This window comes from Tachypleus tridentatus, chromosome 13 (assembly GCF_004210375.1).
Source record: "Tachypleus tridentatus isolate NWPU-2018 chromosome 13, ASM421037v1, whole genome shotgun sequence".
Taxonomy (NCBI): domain Eukaryota; kingdom Metazoa; phylum Arthropoda; class Merostomata; order Xiphosura; family Limulidae; genus Tachypleus; species Tachypleus tridentatus.
The window spans coordinates 95,685,469-95,707,422 of NC_134837.1; the positions used below are offsets into that span (position 1 = coordinate 95,685,469).

At 31.6% G+C, this 21,954-nt stretch overlaps 2 protein-coding genes across 4 annotated transcripts; both read left to right on the plus strand.

The window, feature by feature from the left end:
* Positions 1-2,326: 2,326 nt before the first annotated feature.
* c12.1 (spliceosome-associated protein CWC15) lies at positions 2,327-21,716 on the plus strand. 3 transcript variants are annotated; one of them, XM_076482827.1, is made up of 6 exons: positions 2,327-2,399; positions 7,305-7,441; positions 11,648-11,757; positions 13,293-13,375; positions 15,326-15,430; positions 19,622-21,716. In XM_076482827.1, the coding sequence occupies exons 2-6, from the start codon at positions 7,323-7,325 to the stop codon at positions 19,847-19,849; spliced, it is 645 nt and encodes a 214-aa protein (XP_076338942.1). In that variant the 5' UTR covers positions 2,327-2,399; positions 7,305-7,322; the 3' UTR covers positions 19,850-21,716. The 3 variants fall into 3 exon arrangements, with proteins under 3 accessions (XP_076338942.1, XP_076338944.1, XP_076338943.1); XM_076482829.1 differs by lacking the exon at positions 2,327-2,399 and adding an exon at positions 2,576-2,597; XM_076482828.1 differs by lacking the exon at positions 2,327-2,399 and adding an exon at positions 5,969-6,063.
* LOC143240419 (uncharacterized) lies at positions 13,388-15,121 on the plus strand. Its single transcript, XM_076482830.1, has 2 exons — positions 13,388-14,163; positions 14,377-15,121. The coding sequence occupies exons 1-2, from the start codon at positions 14,061-14,063 to the stop codon at positions 14,778-14,780; spliced, it is 507 nt and encodes a 168-aa protein (XP_076338945.1). The 5' UTR covers positions 13,388-14,060; the 3' UTR covers positions 14,781-15,121.
* Positions 21,717-21,954: the final 238 nt, after the last annotated feature.

Here is a 21,954-nt window from a genome sequence, read left to right on the forward strand (position 1 = left end):
GGTAATCTGAGTTTATTTGTTTGTTTTGAAGTTAAGCGTAATGCTTCATAGGTGTATAAAAATCTGAATTCTAATTTTGTAAGTTGCAGACATATCGCTGTGCCACGGGGAATAGCTACACTCTTGTGCAAATGAATTGAAGCAAATGGTTATTTTACAATATTTTCAGCATGGCGGCCGGTGTAAGCTTGCTGGACCCGCTGATTTTCTTTAATAGTCATTTTTTCACACAAACGGCGTCATTAGCTGTGTTTTGCAGTACGGTCGATCTATTTTTGGGATGTATGACGAAATTTTGAGGAATATTACGTCATTCGAAATTGCGCTAGAAGGGCAAGGAGACCAGTCAAAAAACAACTTCTTATCAACCCAATGAAGAAAAAACGGTGTCAGTAAGGTCTGAAATACAAGAACTGAACGCAAGAACAATGGAGGAAGATGTTATTCAGTGACGAGACTCATTTCTTCGTACAGGGTCAATGAAGTCTGCATGTTTGCAAATTTTCTGGTGAGAAACTTTGAGAATCTCACATCAATCAGTTCGTAAAGCATCCCTTAAAGAAGATGTTTTGGGGCTTTTTTAGCTACTATGGCGTCGGAGGCTTACATATCGTAGAAGGTATGATGCGAGGACCACAGTACATAGAATTTTTGCAGAGAAGAGTTGTTCCAGAATTGAAAAAGATATTTCCAGATGGATCTAGCATTTTTCGGCAAGAGATCTGGCTAAGTGCCACACATCGAAACTTGTGAAGAATTTTATGACTACAACGTGAATAAAGGTGTTGGACTGGCCTGGAAACTCTCCGTACTTAAATCCTATTGAAAATCTTTGGGCGATTTGTGAAGAAAGACTTCGGGGAAAAGACTGTACTACGAAAGATAAGCTAATTAAGGCCATAATTGAGGTGTGGTACCGCGATCCAAAAATTAGTAAAGATTGTAGTCAACTCGTGGACTCGATGCCAAAGCAGATTAATGTTCTTCTGAAAAATAAAGGCGGTCATATCATGTATTAATTTGTGAGTAATTTTGTGATTCTCAGAAATAAAACGCAAAAAATTTAAAAAATCGTAATTTTCCGTCTTGTTTCAGTTAATTTGCACAAGGGTGTATAAGTTGAGAGCTATATTCGGGACACAGGGGACCACACACAGTTAAGTTCTTCTCTAGCAGTCTAAGTGTTTGGTTATGAAAAACGGTTAATTTCAGATGTCAACTAAATAACTTTTCTTACATGCATTTTAGTAGTTTTTGAATTGTCCAAATTCAGCTCCAATAACAGGTGCCAGAGCATTGTGGCATTTCACTACTGAATGATATTCAGATTGGTTAAGAATTACATGCGCAAAAATCTTCATTAATGTGTTAGTAATACGTCAGTATGCAGTGTGTCTAATCGTTCGGTGTAGTAATTATTTGGCAAAAAATTTACCAATTATTGTTGTACAAATTTTAAGAAATGCATTAAATTAGTACAGCTTTTATCCTTCACATTCGCAAGCCTCACTACATGTGCTATAATTTTACCAAAATACTCTACAATATATCAGGCCATCCCTTAAGTAATGTCCGATTTTTGGTTCAGAAAAAGAGAAATGATTTCAAACGCTTTTAATGCTATTTAATCAATAATATATGTTCCATTATTATTAATTACTTTTTGCCTACGATTCACAAGCTTCTAAATGCCACTTCTATAAAATGATTGGGGTTTGGAGGAAAATAATTTAGAAAGGTAGTTTTCACATCTTTATGCGTTCAAAGCTATTTTTATCAAGATAGTTCTGCAAACTTCGGAATAGATGATAATCAGATAGGGCAAGGTCTTGAGAATAAGGAGGATGTGGAAGTTTTTCCCAGTCCAGCTCTTCAATCTTTGCAGACGTGATCTGTGCATTATCCTAATGTAACACAGCACCTTTACAATTGATCAAAGCAGGTCTCTTTTCTATCAGTGCAACATTCAAGTGCGCTGGCTGTTAACTATAGAGGTTTGGTGTAATCGTTACATTTAGTGGCAGCAACTCAAAGTGGGTCACACCAACAATATTCTACCAAAAGTTTAACAAGACTTTCCTAGGGTGGAAGTCCATTTCGAGCTGTGCTTTAGCGATCTGAAAAAGTGGAGTTGGGTTAGTTTCTTTTATTTGTCTTAACATTTTTATACACGTCCTACTACATATTTTAGTCAGTAAAGCTTTCTACAAAAACAGAAATGAAGATGCAATTTCTGTATTAAATTTTCGGACATTACTTATTGGATGACCTGACATTATATTTCATTTTTATTTATTTATAAAAAATAATAAACTTGAAAATTCTCGTTTCTTCTTTGATATTTTCCCTCTAGTGGTGGAAAACATTTTATTTTTACAAATACAAGATAGTGTATACTGGTAAGTAAGCATAATTTAGTGTTAAAATAAAAATATTTTGAATTTTTTATTGGTTTGAATAAAAAAGACACTGTAAACTTATATCTAATAAAAATTATTCATTACATTTTATCAACTATAGTCCATTATTGATTATTAAGCTTTTATTTTTGAGAACTGCAAGGTTACTCTTTCATTGGAAAGGAAGACTTGTCTCAGGTTAGGGTTAATTAAATAGCTTTTCATGTGATTGTAATTTAATGCTATTTTACCTTTTGTTAACTTTTTTATTTTAGCTTGTTTTAGTTGATTTAATACATACAGGTTTAGTCATTACTATTCTATACATCATCATAGAATACATGGATAGCTTGCTCTAACCTGAATTTATCCATTGACATTCCATGACGCACTGTCATTTGGCCATTAAATCTGAAGAGAGAAAAACATTCGTGAAAATTTGTGAAACATTAATATCGTGAACTAAATATTCGTATTTTTATTAATATGGTATTATAAACCCATAATTTCTTATTTTTGTTAGTTTTTCAAAGGTTGGATGTGGAGCTCATTTTTTAATGATTCAGTTTATTGTACTTTTCTATGACTAATGGTGTGTGCAGTTAGTAATTAGATGTTAATAAAACTTTATTAAAAGCAAAATATGGCACTGAAATATTTGAATTTAACACTTATACAGAGGGAAATTGTCTTTTGTATTTACATTGGTCATCTACACAAAAACTGGACATGAGAACCAAAGTGCACATAAGTTTAGATCTTGAACAAGCAATCTCTCCTCAGTTTATAAGTGAGTGACTCTCTTTCTTACCAATTACCCAATTAGAGGCATCTACTTAAAAACCAAAATACTTGGGATAGGATGTGAAACCATCGTTGGGTGAAATGAAAGTGAAAGGTATATGGATGCTTCACAAACTATATATCCACAGATCAAAATATAATAATTATTCCAATCTTTCAAAATAAAAAAAAACTTGTGCATTGTTTATTGCAACATAATCTCTTTTTCTTTTCACTCTTTTGTACCTTCATGTTTCTCTGAGCCATTTGCCCCTTTATACATCTTAAGCTATGTGAGTTTTCCAGAATGTGCAAGACACTTCAGGAAACTATAAAAATGACAAGTTATAGAATATATAAATAGCATGATATGTTTTAAATTATACTATAATATACATAGCACTGTTTCAGACTTATTTTTAAGACTTATCTAAAAATGGAAATTTAATTATTTTGGGAGCTGAGGCAGTGGGGAAAAAAAAGCCCACTGCTCATATGAATAAATGTTCTTGTTCCTAATGTAAAATCTCAATTGTCTTTAGACATATATCATGTAATGAAACTTTTTCTAAAACTGTTATTTGCCCTTCATTTGGTGTGTAAATCTGCTTACCACCACATGTAAGTATTTGAGAATTTTTGAGGTGGACCATTCAAAAAATTTGCTTTATTTAATGTCAACTGCAGTTGAAGGGTTAAGATTCGTAGGGTTACTTTGTTCTTTTCTAATTTAAAGGTAGTGTTAATTCAGTTGAAATACCACCATCATACATGTGTGTAGGTTACATGAAATACTGATAAAAACTGACTTCATAGAGATGTATGTTCTGTTAAAATAGTTTATATGTTTTGTGTTAGATTGATAAGCAAAAAATTTTTTCTCTATATAAATAAATGTACAATTTATACTTAGACTAAGGTTGTGATAACCAAGTGTGGATCATTATTGTGGTTAGTAGCTGGGAGACAAAATAACATACGTACATTTCTTTTTTTGAAAAAATCTGGATTGAATTACAGTAATTAAGTAGTCACAATGAAGTGCTTAATATAATAACATAATGGTCTGATGCAGCATGGGCCTATTGCTCCATGTGGGTTGCTTTATCCTCTAAACTAAAAGTGTTAAATAAAAACCTCAAAGTTAAGCCTTATCACTTATTTAACTATAAAATTTTCTCTTAAACATATTTGAACTTATTTCCTCCACAACATCTTAAAGCAACCCATCCAAAGGCCAACCACTTTGTCAGAAATTACCTTAGTTGAAGATGATTTCTACTTTGCCAAAATTTATATTTGTCTCCTAGTTCTACTATTCTCACTATTGAATATGAAAACCTATGATGCATCAACACTACCAATTCCCTTTATAATCTTAAACAGATCTTTTCTAACTCTTTTTTATTCAAGAAAAAACAGTTTGAGAGACTTCAAATCATTAGTAATTGTTATTAAGTAATAAAAACCAAAACTAATTATTAATTAAATTTAGGTAATTATATAGGATACAAACTGTGAACAATGTGATGTGCTTTTTTTGTTATTTTAAATTTTTGTGCCTTGCTTTCATAAATAATACCAATTTAAAGGAAAATAAAAATAAGGAAATGCCAAATGTGATTATTTATGCTAATATCTGTGAGTAGAGTTATGACTATTATTGTATTTATACTTGTATATGGCAATAGACTGTGGAAATACAATTCACTTGCTGTATTTGAAATTTTAGTATTTAACTGTAAGAACCAAGGTATTAATTCAGGACTATTAACTCAAAATATAAGAAAATTAAAATCATGAAGTTAAAATGCTTGTGTACTTTGCAAGGTGTCTTTAATATGAAAGAATAAATATGTTGTACATATTCGCTTATATTTAATTTTTAAAACAGGCTATAGCATATATCTTCCCATTCAAACAACTAAAAATGTGTAATCAATAAGAACTGTTAATTTAAATCCTTTCTTAGCTATATAAAGCCAAATGTGTTTTGCATAAAGTATTCTTTTATACAGGCTTTCACAGTTTAAGCCTGTTACTTGTAATTTTCAAGTTTATTGTATTTTTGACAAGTTATTTTCAATAGTTAAACATGTTTAATAAGACTGTCTAACGTCTAATAATTTTTATTACCTAAAGCCCCAAATAACTTTTGGCAGGGTAGCAGTAACAGTCATCCTTACCTTAGACATCTGTATTTTTTTTAAAAGAGTAGTTGGCATTTGGAGTGGATGGCCTTCAGATTTAAAAGATGCAGTTACTTTAAGAGGGTTTAAGGAAAGGCTTGATAAATATTTGAATGATAAAGACTCACTTTGTTTTATGTTTATTTTTGGAGTTTAGAACAGAGGATGGGACATTGTAGCTGGACCAGGAGATCCTTTGTTGTCCTTAAATTGTGTAAATCTTCTGCACTCTAGATAAAATTTTGGTGATTTTTTGGTTTTTTGTTTTGCATATGACTTATATTGTTGGCTGTTTATTGCACATATCCCACCTGTTCATGAAGTTTGTCGAAGGTTCTTGAGTATAAGAATAAATAATTCTTGTTTTACAAAAATACTGGTGTGCTCGATTGTTGTTAAAATTCTAGAAACTCACATGATTGGTATATAAAAGCTGACATGCAAAGTGATGTATAGTATTATTATTGAACAGATTCAATCAGTGTGCTATAGGCCTTCAAAGTGATAATTGCAGTTAATCAGAAAACTACATAATTGCTTTCACTAACTTGCAATACTCAAATAACTATTTCAGTAATTACTTCAGCAAGTCTGTTGTGCTGCCATCCTACCAAAAGTGCATGTGTGTACAAAGTAGAGTGGCAAGACTACATAGGTTAAAGATGACGTATAGGGACAAATATCAACATAAAGTAAGTTGTCAATCAAATTATATTTATCTGCAAATACTGTATTTCCTACTTAGTGAACGTGAAATAAGGTGTTGTCAAATTAATTTCAACAGATTAAAAAATGTGCTCAAAGTAAGAAATATATTTGGAATATGTGAAATTGGTGAGTTCAACTGTATACCCTAATGTTTATTTTGAATATGCATTGAAAATTTGAAAGTGTTGAAAGTACATACTTGAAAATACTATCCATAATTTAGTGAACTAGCTGGTATTAAAATTGCAAAATGGACCTCTCAAAGAGATGTATTGGTCTGCATTAATTTGAAAACATGACTTTTGAATCCAGATTGAAATCAGTTTGTTACAATTTGTTGCATACAAATTATGAGTCATTTGTTATATTTATAAGATTTAAACATAACATCTATGGCACACAAATTTGAGTGCATATTAAAACACACAACTGTTTTTTGTATAATGTATCGTTGTGATGTTGTATTAGGTTCAAATCCCTGTCATGCCAAACATGCTCACTCTTTCAGCCATGGGGGCATTATAATATGACAGTCAATTTCATTATTCATTGGTAAAATAGTAGTCCAAGAGTTAGCAGTGGGTGTTGATAAGCTGCCTTCCCTCTAGTCTTACACTGCTAAATTAGGACAGTTATTGCAGATAGCCCTTATGCAACTTTGCTCAAAATTCAAAACACACACACTAAAAAATGATGTATAATGTACATATCAGAACCTTGGACAAACATGTACAATCTTGAAGAGAATGCCTCAGCAAAGTTTCTATCAACATTTTTTGTGCACAATTTCTATTAATATCTTTGTGCACATGAGGTAACTGTTATAACTTTACTAAACCAGTCAGTGTCAAAAGTTTCCTGGTTAGATTTTCTTGGTTCATTTTGAAAATGTGTGTAATGTTCCATTGTATGTAATATTTTTTAAGTAAATTACTGTAGAAACAGATACCTTATATATTAGAATCATAATTTTTCATAACACAGTTTGAGAGTATTTATGGATATATATGTATGTAGAAAGTTGAATTATGCTTCAGTAAACCTAGCTAGAAATGTATTCTTGTTTGTAGTTTTCAAATTTTTTATTAGAATGTTTTTCCCTTTAAAAACTAGTTTAAGATTTATTTAGAAATTACAAAAATTATGTTCAAAAGAATATTTAGTAAAATACTTCTAACAAGTATTCTACAGTTTTTGAAATATATCACATTATTTTTTCCTGCAGCATATCTAGATAAAGAGAATGACTACTGCTGCCAGACCAACATTTGAACCAGCTCGGGGAAGAGAAAAGGATTTGGGAACCCTCTCTAAACAGTATTCTAGTCGGGACTTACCAGGACACACAAAGTTAAAATACAGGTAAATGTACTATACCTTCTTCAATCTACTCTATGTTACAAGATTATTTTAGGCTAGAAGCATTCAGTTTAAAAGACTGATTTTATTAATTCAGAACTCCTTGTGTGGTACTTACCTCCTTTCATTGGATGAGCTATTCTCATTCAGTGTTGCCCTCTATATGCATACTTTTTCTTCATGCATGCCACAAACCTTCTGCTCACCCATATTGGAATTGCAAGATTCTAACCTGTTTCTCATGCATCACTTCATAACCAAGAGGAGCATGACATGTTCACATGATGCATGTGGCTCACTTTACACTCCTTTGCCGAACTGTCACTTCTCATTTGGCAGCACTTGGTTTGGACATGCTCTTTCTTTTGTTTAATGCTTCATGTTCGACTATGTTTCCTCCTAAAGTAGTTGTTTTTCAATATTAATTTGCTTTCATACAGCCTATTTCTTCAATTAGTATTTATGAGTTAATTCTTGTCACTTTATTTTCTGCACTCAACTTTAGTGAACTTTTCTGTGCAATCAGTATCAAAGTTAATGTTACTTGGAGTACTTCTTGTTGCTTTCCTTGGTGATGCCATCCCCTTTGCTACCAGTACCAATGATTATCAGAGGTTTTGGGTCTGGTCAGAGGTACTCAGCTGTATGAATTTTTGTATTACTGATGCATCTTCATTGATAATCAGTGGATACCTGAGGCTCTATCAGACTGTTTTGTTGTCCAGTTTCTTTGCTCACTTTCTATTTCTTTCTACCCTATTTTCTTCCCTCATTGAGATCTTATGCCATCATCTGACAGAAGTGGCTTTGGTATTACTATTGCAGTGGGCCATCAAACTGGTTCCCCTTCCTTCCCAGAGATTTTCTTCTTGGATTTTTGTTCTTCCCAAGACAGTTGTGGATTGACAGAGGGTAATTGATTTATCTCATCTCAACCACTTTGTATTACTATCCTGGTTCATCATAAAGTGTTTTCTCACTGTGAGATAGGCATTTTCTTCAGGTTTGTGGATGACCAAAATGGATATCTCCAATGCTTACGTACATATACCAGTATCACCTCAATCTTTTCCTTACCCTCAGTTTATGGTGGCTTATCATTTTTGGGATCTCCCCTTCAGAGTTGCCTCAGCACCTTACATATTTTGCCAAGTAGTCTGAGTTTTCCTTAATATCTCCATGCTTTGGTGTACCAGTCAGGCCTAGCCTTTTCACTTATTACATCTTTCAAGGAAACTGTTGATTTTCCCTTTTGGCTTAGTCACTTTCTTCTCATGAAGTTTGATTGCTTTGGGGGATGTGGTCATCAGTAACATCACTGTTACCCCTAGATTGTGCCCATATGAAGAGGATGCAGCTTGAAAGGATAGTTTCTCCTTTTTCTTCTCTTTTTTTTTCATTTCACATCATTATTCTCTATTAGATCTTGATATGCTTTTGTGCTTGATCAGAAATTTGTTGTTATGTTCCCCATACTGCTTCCTTCTAGGGTACACTTTCCTGATTCTTTATCCCCTGAAAATTTCCCCTTGTGTTTTTTACCTTCTACCCTTACCAGTTCGATCTGTCTTTTGCTACAACTTGCATATTTTTTCATACCTTCTTCCTCCCAGAATTTGCTTCAGGTCCTCCCATCAGATTCAACACCTCATTTTTTGTCCCTTGCTACTTGTCTTCATTGTTCAGGTTCTACAATGTGGCATATGGACCACACTCAGTACATTCATCTCCCACTATCTTACTTCATATCGTGGTTTCTTCTACTACCTGTAGCCATTGTTTAGACTTCAGTGTGACTGTAACTGGTAAGTGTTTATTCATATTTTCCTTTTCAGGGGCCTTTTTCTCTAGTTCTTTATCTCATGGATCCTACTTTGTGGTGAGTAGTACCTGACCAGGAATTCTTTAACTGGAAATCTGCACTATTCAGCCATGTTGAGACACAGTGTTCCACAAGATCACTTGTAGGTTTATGACTTTGTGATATTTTGCTTCATAAAACAGGTCCTTACTAAGTATGGGCCACCATGCCCTCGCCACTTTACACCTAGGAGCACGTCCTTTGTTTCCCACCTTTCTCATTGTAGGATGGAGTTGCCGTATATTTTTATGCTTTGGATCACTTTCCTGCCAGAATCTCTCCAACCTGGTTATGCTTCTCTCATTTTCTACCAATATATATCACATATTTCACAGTTGGCAGAGAGTATACCTGGCTCAGAAGTGGTATGGTTTCTATCTTCTAATCTTCATATCTGAATCTCATTTACAGGGATATCCTTCAAATACCTTTTGGGGGTATTTCTGTCATTTTCTCATGTCAATCCCTCCTTATCAATGTGGGATTCTAGTTAACACTGTGAGAGAATGTAAGTCCCATGTTGGAAATAATAATTTTTTTACACTGAAAATGTACTTCCAAAAGGTACTATTTCCTCTGTCACTTCTCACACTTCCTCCCCCCTACATTTCTCTGGTGTTAACATCTTTTGCCAGACTTAAAAGTAGTAGTTTAGTAGATGAGTCACTTGAGTCATGTAAGCTTGTCCATGCTCCTGTTGGGTATGAGGTGATGTAGGATGATTTGCTTGAGATACATGTTGGGACCCTGCAATTATATTAGAAGTGAGCAGAAAGCTTGTGGCATGCATAAAGTAGTGGTTCACATATAGAGGGCATCATTGAACAAGAATAGCTAATCTTGTAAGAAGAGGTACTTACCTCTTATCAGAAAAACATTTTCAGTGTTGGAAAACTCTAATGTTTGTTGAAAACTTAAAATCTTCACTGACTAATATGGTATTGATTTTTGGTGATATGTATGATACTCATGATACTTTTTTTTTTCTCTTCACTTGAACTTTATTATGTTTATTGGTGTGGTAATATGTAATGTATAACTTAGATTGCTGTTTTTACTTTTGGATTTCTTTTTTCAACAAAAGCTTTATCGGTAACTTTTATTTATATATATAGTTATAAAGTAGTATACTGTATTTTGTATAAGCAAACTGTGCCCCCAAAAAGAATAAAAAATGTTTACAGCAATTGGGAACTAGAGACAAAAGCTTTGAGAATGATTTCTGGTTTCATTAAAAGAGACAATGTTAGTGTCTTGAACTGAGAACTTCATTTTGGGAGGTGAGAAAATGTATTTTAACAATACAATTTTCACCCGTAGTGTATGATTTGGGTTCTGGGTGAAGAGCATACCTGTTCTAGACGTAGTGTGGTTCCCCCCACTATGGTGCTAATATTCTGTTTCTTTTGACATGCCCATGATCTATGCAGATGCATTCTGTATGGATAATTCTCTCATTGGCTCCTTTGCCTTATCACTGTGGGATTCTAGCTGTAGTGTGAGAAGAGGTATGGTTTGAAAGTTAGCATTTTCTTAAATAGAAATAATATTAATTCAGTAATATTTATCCCCTCTCACACCCTCCTGTCCTTCTTCGCTGCTAAAAACTGGTGTTAAGACACTGCAAATTGGATCAGTCTCAAAAAAGTGACAATATTATCTAAAGGAGATGCTTATGTGTGGTACCAGGATAAAGGGTACACTGATGTAAGTGAAGTGTGTCATGAGACATATATAATCAATGGCAGTTAAGTGGGGAATAAAGAACTGGAGCAATTGGAAAAAAAATCAGACCAATGTTAAGATGGACAGAGGAAATGAAACCAGAACAGTTAAGTAAAGTTTTAGTATGGTGGGTTTAAGTATTATTGGAAATATATTTTTAATTTAAGAAAATGCTAACTCAGTATTAAAATTTAATTTGTGACAGAAATAATATGTGTTATGAGAAGATGATTCCTTTCTGCAGAAGCAAATTGTATTACTTGTAATACTATAAGTGAATTGTAACAGATGTTTCTGTTAAAAATGTCATCTTCTGTTAAAATATACTTTTAGTGAGAAGTACATTTTACTGGTACTAAAATGCACCTCATGCTATTAAAAAGTATAAATCACAAATGTGAATTTTTTGCTTTAGAAAAAACTGAAAATATTACAGATTTTATTTTGGAAAATAGAACTGATTGATTGATAATAAATTTATTTACAAGCTGAAATACAATTTGTTAAAGTTTTTTTAAATTTTTAACTTCAACTATATGCTATATTAAAGCTTGCATTTATACTATGGATATTTCAATATGTATATTAGAAGTGTAAAAATAATTTGAACTATGGAATTCTAGGCAAACTGGCCAGGCCAGTTCAGAAGAACTGAGAGGCAAGGATTTCCGAAGAGATTTGGAAGAAAGAGAAAGAGCTGTTACCTATGAAAGAGAAAGTAAACGTAGTAGAGGTAGGTGTAATTACAGTATTTTCCTAAAATAAAGTGTGCTTCTGACATGCTACCTTACAAGATGGTGAAAATTCAATTCATTATTTAGTAATTTATATACTGTCAAAGTGTTGCTGAGGATTAACCTTCAAGTTAATTGAAATTAGTACTGGTTGAATTAAATAAATGTCTGTGAATAATATTAATGGTACATTATGTACCAATGGTACATGTGCATGTGCTTTGTTGTGTTACCTTTGTGAAAAGTGGGTACAATTAAATATGACTTTATCTTTTAAAGTTTGAAAGCAGATTGGCATACCCAGATAACTTGGTACATGTAGGAACACCTGGTAGAAACTGTCTTAACAGTGAGTTAATAACCCAGTAAACAAATCAGATGTCAGTTAAGTAATAAGGACAAGAACGGCAGTATAGGTATGCTTCAGATTGAGGTGACTGAATCTTGTGTCATACAATGATTGAATGTGTTCCAATATATAGCTTTCCATATGTAGAACCAATACTCAACCAATATTGGTTGAATGTGTTCCATTATATAGCTTTCCATGTGTAGAACCAATACTCAACCAATGGCAAGGTCACAGGACAACATAGTAGGACACAAAATTTACAACCCTTTGGAAAGATCCAGATATACAAATTCAGCCACATCATTGATCTTGTATTATTCTGACAGATGTGCCAGAGTCTGGAGACAGTTTACTGAGCAGTTGTTACCACAGCATGCTGAAGAACATGATATATACATATGTGGATGAGGATATGTCATGGTTTGTGTTAGAATCAACATACGAGAAAGTAAAAATTCCCATTTTTTTCTAGAATGGTGCACTCACTGTAGCAAGGTATGAACAGTGAAACTTTATGCTGGTGCAGTTGGTTCAGATTTAATTTTGTTTGATGTCAGTGCTGCCTTTACTGATCAAGAATCATCATTGTTTATCTTGAACTGTAAGTAATCAGAAGGGTGGATTGGCCAGAAAAATCTCTTGGCTTGAATCTTATTGAGCAAGATGCTTTGAATATGCTACAGAGGGCAATAACAACTCATCTAGTCCAAACCAGAATGCTCTCATCCAACTTATAAGTCCAGCTTCCACAGTAGAGCATTTGCTATGGTCGTGGATTCAAATCCCCACCACATCAAACATGCTCGCCCTTTTAGCTGTGAGGGTGTTATAACGTGATGGTCAATCCCACTATTCACTGTTAAAGAGTAGCCCAAGAGTTGGCAGTATGTGGTGATGATTAGTTACCTTCCTTCTAGTCTTACACTGTTAAATTAGGGATGGCTAGTGCAAATAGCACTCGTGTATCTTTATACGACATTTCCACACAAACATGTGACACTGTATTTGTATTTTTGGGGGTATGTATATATTTAAATTCATTTTAATTTTGCACAGATGTAGTTGTTTTAAATAATTATTAGTGTATTATGTTGAAACTTGTACTCCCCCTTGTTGTTCTCTCATATAAACAATACACTACTATGTGAATGTTTAATGGCATAATATTAACTTTTCTCTCAGAAGTAGGATCAAGTGGAACAAAAAAACCAAGACTTGACCAAATCCCTGCTTCAAATTTAGATGCTGATGATCCAGTTGATGAGGTAAAATTCAACTAAAATGTCAATGTGTTTGTGAAAAATATTAAAATGCTGAGAATGATACTGTATCCAAAGTATATTTGCAACATTTTTTGCTACTGTTATTTAAAAAAAACACAAATTCTTAACACATTTATTTACAAAGGAAAAAACACATAAAACTATAAACATGACATTTAATACAATTATAAAGATTCACAGAACTACAACACTATGTAACAAAATTTTTACTTTTTCTTGTTCATGGGCAGAAAGTGTCATTTTCCAATTGCCTGTGCCTAAAGTAAATGGAAAAGATACATTTTTCTTTTCAAACTTTGCTTTTGTGACCTGAGTAATGAAATTTTCAAATTTACCCATTTTCCAGAACACTCCAAGTAGATTCAGTGCTGAGTAGCTGATAGAGAATTTTCTTGAACTTGCAAGAATTTTCAAGAACATTCTAGAATGTTGTAGAACTTATGAGAATTTTCAAAAACTTTTTTGAATTTTTTAGAACTTTCCATGCATACAAGGGCTCACGACTTCAGTTTAGTTCTAGCTGCCAAAGTGAACACCTAGACCAATCTGATTTAATCAGAAATGGCATCAAGAAGCTGCAAGCATTCTCCAGATGCATTCTGCTATGTAAGTGGCCAATTTATCAAGACAAGAGCAAAAAACTACTCTTTTGACAGCATCTGTTAAAATGTGTGAAGCCTACAAGGCATATTTCAGCATGCCTGTCGGGGATCAAGACAAACCCTGGGCACCTAATTTTACCTGCAAGCACTGCAAAAAAAAACAAGATGGTAAGGTGGACAATTTTTGCTTGCTTCAATTGTAAGATTTTGTATTATATAAATTTTAGACCTTTAAAAAGTTAAATATTTTTTAATTTTTTGAATTTCCAATAGTATAGAAAAATATCGTACAAAATATTTTGCATGAACCTCTTACACATTAGTTGTGGATGAAATAAATTTATTCTTCATAATAACAATTTTATTTTACTTTTTTTGCAGGATGGTACAGAGGGGAAAAGAGAGCCATGAAGTTATCTATTCCAAGAATTTGGCATGAACCCACTGACCCCTCAAGAAATTGCTACTTCTGCATGGTGGACCCTTCCAAAAGCCAAGCTGGCAAGAATGCATCTGCCATCATGTATCTGGACCTTCCATCATCCATCGCCTCAGTGCCACACTGCCCTGAGCTTCCTGTACCCACTCCACCAGAGAGAAAGCAGCCATCCTCAGAAGAGAGCAGCAAATCAAAAGAGGAGGTAGACGTTGAAGATCCAGATTACAATTTCAGAGGTGTGGTTGGTGAGAGAAACCCATACTATCCCAACCAAAGAGACCTCAATGACTTGATCAGAGATCTTGGTCTAGCAAAGTTGAATGCCAAGACAATATTTGGGGGTTGATATGTGAAAGTGATTTACATTACAGTCGCAAATCTCGAAAAACTACTCACTTTTAAACATTTTTGCTCATTTTTATATAATTTTAGTATAAATACATGTATGTCTTGATACATATGTTGTTTTATTCAGATCTTATGTAAATGAAAATGAAAATGTGCACATTTGTCCATTTTTACATAGAAAATAGGTTAAATTCTAAATTTCATTATCCAGGTCAAAAAAGCAAAGTTTGAAGGGAATGATGTCCATTTTCTGTACTTTTACAACATAAGCAATTAAGAAATAACATGCTATCCAGTAACAAAATTTTATGTTACATAATGTTGTTATCTAGCTAAAAAGTAAAAGGAGAAAAAAAATTGGAATTTTTTCATTGTGCCGTATTATCTCAAAAATACTGAAATAATTTATTCAAACTTCAATATATTTGGCTTTAGGAATTATTATCTGCACAAACATTGATGTATTTTTAGTTTTACGTCTTATTTCTTGAGTAGGTTCCTAAATTATGAACTAGATTAATATCATATCTGTGTGTTATCCAGGACGATGAAGATGACAGTGGTGATAGTGATGAGGATGATACTGCTGAGTTGATGGCCGAGTTAAACAGGATAAAGAAAGAAAGGGCTCAAGAAGAAGCTAAAAAGGTAAGATTACATATCTTAAATATCTTTTTTTTTTTTTTTACTTCTCCCATACAACTGGGTCAAATTGCTTATTTAACCTCTTACAGTGTTTTATTCAAAATTTAACCTTTTATCACAGATTTGCAGTAAACGTAGCATTGAAACATAGTTTATTATTCTGGTTTTTTATATTATCCAAGTTTCAAGTTCTCAATTTCACCTCTGTGCCGTGTGATGTGTCTGCATTCTGAATTCTTCATTACAGCTGTTATATCTTCCCTAATATGGCTTTCAGAATGTTCAAGTAATTAAAAACAAAATGTACAAGCACATGTCTAAAATTTTATCCTGTTACCTCCTTGATTTGCTAAGATATCAATAAATTTGTTTGGCCCAACAGAGAAGCCCCTCCCCTCTTTCTATGTTTTTATATAGTCTGTTAGTATTCCTTACAGAGTTGGAGGACATGTTTACAACTAATAGATACAACATTTTCTCCTGTATAAAAATACTAGATAACCAACCTCTAGATTTATGTAAATCTTTGGTCAACAGAAGAATTTTGTATTGGTGGTTGTAGTTCTTTGCTGCAAGACCTTTCAGATATTTTAATCTGTTTATTGTTATCTCAAATTTCAGATAAATTATATTATTTTTGGGTTATTCTATTCCAAATTCCAGTGTCTGATAAAGTTTTTCATTCTGATATGCATATTTAAAGATGGTATGGGTTTTTTATGTTTGCATCTAAGTTAATGAAAAAAGTAAGACCTAGCATAGCTATAACTTGTATTCACAAAGATCACATGGGTCATGTAAATTATTTGTGACTAATGAGCTTTAATTATAATTTTCACTGTATGGTTTTCATATTTCATTTGCTTAACCTATAGAAACACTTTGCATTTGAACAATATATATATAAAATAAAATACAATTCTTTACCCTAACATTAATTGTGGATAAATCTTCAATGTATGGTGAAAGTTTCAAAAATATAACATGAACAATATACCAATTTTATATATATACCAATATATATAATTTAATTTTATGGTTTTATTATTTGTACTTTGGACTACCATCCTCCATCCTTGTTAAATTATAATTAAAAAAAACTGGATATGGAAAAGTTAGTTGAAATTGTGAATATAAGAAAATTTGAAATCTCATGAAATGATTTAATCAGAAAAGGTAGATGAAAAAGGTATATTGTTCATGTTATATTTTTGAAACTTTCACCATATATTGAAGATTTATCCACAGTTAATGTTAGGGTAAAGAATTGTATTTTATTTTTATATATATTGTTCAAATGCAAAGTTTTTCTATAGGTTAAGCAAATGAAATATGAAAACCACACAGTGAAAATAAGTATCTTTATTCTCAGCATGAAAATAACTTTTCACTAAACTGTCTCAGGAAAGACTATAAATTTACAAAAACACATATTTTTAATAAATTTATTTTTATTAAACCTCTGCTTTTATTAATACAATAGACTTGTGTTTATTAAAAGCTTGCCAAACTTTGTGAAAATACAGATGTATAGTATGTATAGTTTCACATTTACCATGTGTGTAGAATTAACACACTTTTTACGAGAAAAAGTTAAAATGTACCTTTAGTTATTTGCATGTTCACACTTGTCTTGAGAATTAACATGATTTTGAAAAGAATTATTTTACTTTGTTATAAGGTTATTTCAATTTATACAAATAACATTAGAATATATATATTCATTCTACTGAGGGTAAGTGGGATTATTCACTATCTCAAAAATGCTAAAATTGTTAAGTACAAAAATTTTTACTTTTAACTTGAGAAATAAAAAAAATGAAAGTGTATATTATGGCCAATAATGATGGTGTTTTTACAAAATTTTCTCTCATAAATAGAGTTAGCAGTAGTTCTCTCCAATATTTAAAATTATTCTTGTAATTAGTGCTTTCCTCTTTTTAATCCACTTTCAAATAAAATTAAGTTTAGTAACATGTCATTCGATTATTAATCATTTCACATCAACTAGGTGAAAGTGCTCATGTCATTACTTTTTACAGTTACATTCAAAACTACTTATCAATCTATATGTGTAAATTGCCAACAAAACAGCTAATGATTCAAGTTTTAATCTTGTATAAGTTTTAAATTCTTAATTTTATAATGAAGTATTTAAAACATCACTGAGATATGTAACATTTGCTCTCTTGGTCTTCCCTCTTCTTCAGCTTATGTACCACCCTTCTAAGAAGTATTGGACTTAACATAAATTAATAATATTCTGATTACTTAAGCAAAGCATAAATTTTATAGCTTTGAGTCTTATTTTGTCACAGAGCCTTAAACTATAAAATCAGACCCTTTTTGCCACATCCTTTCTAAAAATTGCTAATAGTTTTTTTTCTGACTTTCAATACTAAATTATTTATAACCAGTAGAACATCAAAGTTTTAATCTATCAAATGAAGTATTATATTGCATTGTGTTCTACACAGAGTATCATCTATTTTGCTACCAGTTCAAACTTCAATACCTCAAGAAACACATTGGTGGATTTAGCTGACTTTTGAAAGGCTCTTATCACACAGCCATATGACAATTATAGAACATTGTGTTTTATAATTGTTATTTTTGTGTTTGCAGGTGCATTATTTATTTAAATAAAAAGAAATTACTTAACATGATAGTACCATTAGTATTAAAGAAGTAGGCTTAAGTTTCATCAACGGTTGATAGCAAAGAAAAGGAAGAGCCAGGAAAGTATTGTATCTCTTGTTTCTCTGTGTATGCTTTATTTATTATTATAAAAGTAACTAAAATCCAAATATTAAAAACTTATTAGGTTAAAAAAGATTATTTTTTTAACTTACCTTATATAATTTATTTACAGGGTTTGCTTATGAACTTAACATTCAACAAGTGATTTACAATTTGTGTGGTAGGATTGGTAGCTAGACATGGTTCATAAGGCAATGAAGCAATTACATTAAATAAATGTATACTGTTACATGCTTTAAGCTATTTAGGATAAACAGTGTGGTTTCTTGTTACAATTTGCAATCATTCCATAAAAAGAAAGGCAACTTAGAATTATTTCTTAAATTTCATAGATAGTGTTGGTCAGTTTTACTGACCTTAAAACCACCATAAGAAATTTAAGAACATTTGATACTTATTTAGGAACTTTCACAAATTACACAAATGAAATTCGAAAATTTTCAGTGCAGAAGAGTACTCAGCACTCTGACACCATGCAATTACAGATAAAGTTTTAGTAAACATACTTAAAAATTGTGTTTTTAGTCTGCAAAAGACTCCTTGCTTACTGAAAGCTTGCCAAACTTTGTGAAGGTACATTAAGTACTTTCAGATTCATAGTATGTATACAACCATGGTTACAAGGTGATGTAAAATACGAGTCCATTGTGATAGGATTAAATGTTGTTATTTTTGAGCCATATATACTGAGTAATTTTTCACATTGGTAATAATTGTATGTTCTGTAATGGCTCAACCATAAGCTTCAGAGCATATAACATTAAATTATAGAGTTCATTTCACCACTGTAGTACTTATTTGAAAGAGAGATATCACATGTTAGCACTGTGGTTAACAGTTCAAACACGTAAGTTGAAGAACAACATAACAGTGTGTTAATTTCAGGTTTGTAGTTAACAGAAATTGCTTATTTTATGCTTAAATTTTCTTTGTATTAATAAAAGTGTGCAATAATATAGTCACTTTTGCCTCACCCTCTACAAAGAGAAACAGCAAATCATTTTGTTACATAACTGCAATTATTGTTAAATAATATGCAGTTTAAAAGCATTGGGAAATGCAAATGTTGTATTTAAATTAAAACTACCATAGTATTGATACGTAATATAACTCGTCGCCAAAATTGTCATCTGTAGTTAACACAGGAGTTACTGAAGGTCTAAAGAGTTGACTTTGCTTCACAAAGGATTTATAAATTTGAGTCACTTTGCTATTCTTACTTTATCATTTGAAAGTATTTTTCATTTAAACTGTTGTATCTACAGTGGTAGAAAAAGATTAGAAAATAATTCAAACTTTTAACTAAAACATAACATGCAACTACGTGCAACAAAATCCCCATATATATTTAAGTAAATGTTAAACCATACTGTCATAGTTTTAAAATTATCAATTATAAATACTGCTCTTTACAAAACTGTTATTCTTTTGTAGGAAGCAGAGAGGAAAATTCAAGAAGAAAAGATTCGAATGGAGAACATTCTTAGTGGGAATCCCCTGCTTAATTCTAAGGCTGATTTTAAGGTTAAACATCGTTGGGATGATGATGTAGTTTTTAAGAACTGTGCTAAAGGGGATTTGGATAGAAAAGAGAAACCTTTCATTAATGATGCTATTCGTTCAGAATTTCATAAGAAATTCATGGAAAAATATGTAAAATAAATGGAATGATAATCTGTGAATTTATATATATATATATAAATATATGTTACAGTTCACTTTTAAGTATGTTAAAGTATCTCATCATTTCAATCAGTGTCATTGTTTATCTTAAGTTTTGTGATGTCAATAAATAATTCTAATATTTTTTTTGTAACACATGGGTAATGTTTTCTTCAGTTTTATATTCTTAAGATTTTAAGTAGAAAAAGTTGATATTAAATGTAAACAATGAATTTAACAGCAGAGAAATATCAATAAATTACATGGCACACCTTATATTATGCACATTACATTGTCTTAGTAGTGTAAGCTTACTATAAAGCAGCACAAATTGGAGAAAGGCTGTTCCATCTTTTATAAAGTTAGCAGATATTTGGACACATCTCTGTGTGTATTTTGAAAGCATGCATGCACCTCACAACTGTTATAGTTATCAGTAAATTGTGTAATTTGAAAATGGAAAAGCATTGCTAACTTCGTATAGTTAATACTGCTGTTTATGAGTTCTATACAAGTGCAAGTTGGACACGTTGAAGTACGCTAATTTTGTCTGACTCTTTCCATACCAGCATCCTTTTTTCAGACATCACTAGGTTTTACTGATTTGCATTCAAAATTTAATTAAACTAATTTATTATCCTGGTATATGAATAACCTTGGTCGATAATTCAAATTGTAATATATAAGACTTTAAGTTCTTTATTTTATAAGGTAATATTTTTAAAAAATCATCAATTTTACGGACAATGAGAATTATGACATTTACTCACTAGATCTTTCGTCTTCTCTAACCTATTTACCAGCCCTGTAAGAAGTACAGAATTTAATGTTAATTACTCATAATAATATTATCATTACTCAGACAAAGTATAATTTTTTATAGGCTTAAATCTTTTTTTAATTACAAAGCCATAGAAAATCAGACCCATCTTGCCATGTTCACTTGTCACATTCTTTCTTTCAGAAACTGCCAATAGTTCTCTGTAATGTTTAACATTAAATTATTTATAACCAATAGAGATTCAAATCTTTTATATGTCAAATGAGTATTATATTTCATTGTTTTCTGTACAGAAAATTGTCTGTTTCACTTCCAGTTCAAGCTTTACTCCCATGTAGGAAATATCAGAGTTATGCTGACTTTTTAATGGCTCTTTTTGTATAGTTAAAAAGCCATTAAAAATTATGAGAATTATAAGAAATTGTCTACTTTTTATGTGTTCTTTGGTCCAATGTCCCTGGGATAGCAGTAAATCTTCAAATGTACAATGCTAAAATCAGGAGTCCAATTTTCCTCAGTGGATACAGCAGGTAGTTCGACATGGCTTTACTATAAAAACACATTTTATTTTAAGCTTAGTAAGTGTGCATGCAATATTCAACTAAATAAAAAGTAGTGCAGTGATACTATTAGTGTATAAAAAGTAAAATTAATTACATCAACTATGAGAAAAAAAGACAACCCAGATGTTTGTTACATTTCTTGTTTTTCATGTGTATTATTTATTTGTTGTTATAAAAACAACTAGATTGAAAAAGTAAAAACTCTTTAGGTTAGATTAGGCAAATTAACTACAAATAATAAATGTTCACAGGGTATGCTTCCAAGTAAACTCATGCCTTACATAATTCACTAGGGTAACATGAGCTAATCTGTTTAAACTTGTGTGAAATTATTATTTGGAAAAGGTTCAAAGGGCAATAAAATTGAAGTGTGCACAGATGTAAACTCTTATGACTTGTTTTGGATAAACAAATGTCACTATGATTTAAAGTCATTCTAGAAAGAACATGTTTGTTGTTTTTTTATGGTCAGTCAAATTGACAAACCATGTTATAAGGTTTTGGTAGGAAAAAAAAAAGAAAATATATAAAGTTTTACTGAAATAAAAATTTTATACCTCAGAAGATTTAGAGATTATACAAATGCAATTTGAGAGTTTTTAGATGAAGAAAAGTATTTTTAATCTTAACTTGAAAAATTTCTTTGCAGTAAGAACAGTCAACACTGACTTCATGTAGTAATGGAAAAATGTTTAATGAAAGTACTTCATTAAAAAGCCAGCTAGAGTTTGTAATGGTACACTGAACATATTGAAAGTTAT

Bases quoted from the DNA above. Each gene is read 5' to 3' on its own strand.
- c12.1 (XM_076482827.1), top strand. From the start codon at position 7,323: ATGACTACTGCTGCCAGACCAACATTTGAACCAGCTCGGGGAAGAGAA. The intron at 13,376-15,325 runs GTAAAATTCAAC...TGTGTTATCCAG, and splicing joins CTGATGATCCAGTTGATGAG to GACGATGAAGATGACAGTGG. The intron at 15,431-19,621 runs GTAAGATTACAT...ATTCTTTTGTAG, and splicing joins CTCAAGAAGAAGCTAAAAAG to GAAGCAGAGAGGAAAATTCA.
- LOC143240419 (XM_076482830.1), top strand. From the start codon at position 14,061: ATGTGTGAAGCCTACAAGGCATATTTCAGCATGCCTGTCGGGGATCAA. The intron at 14,164-14,376 runs GTAAGGTGGACA...CTTTTTTTGCAG, and splicing joins CTGCAAAAAAAAACAAGATG to GATGGTACAGAGGGGAAAAG.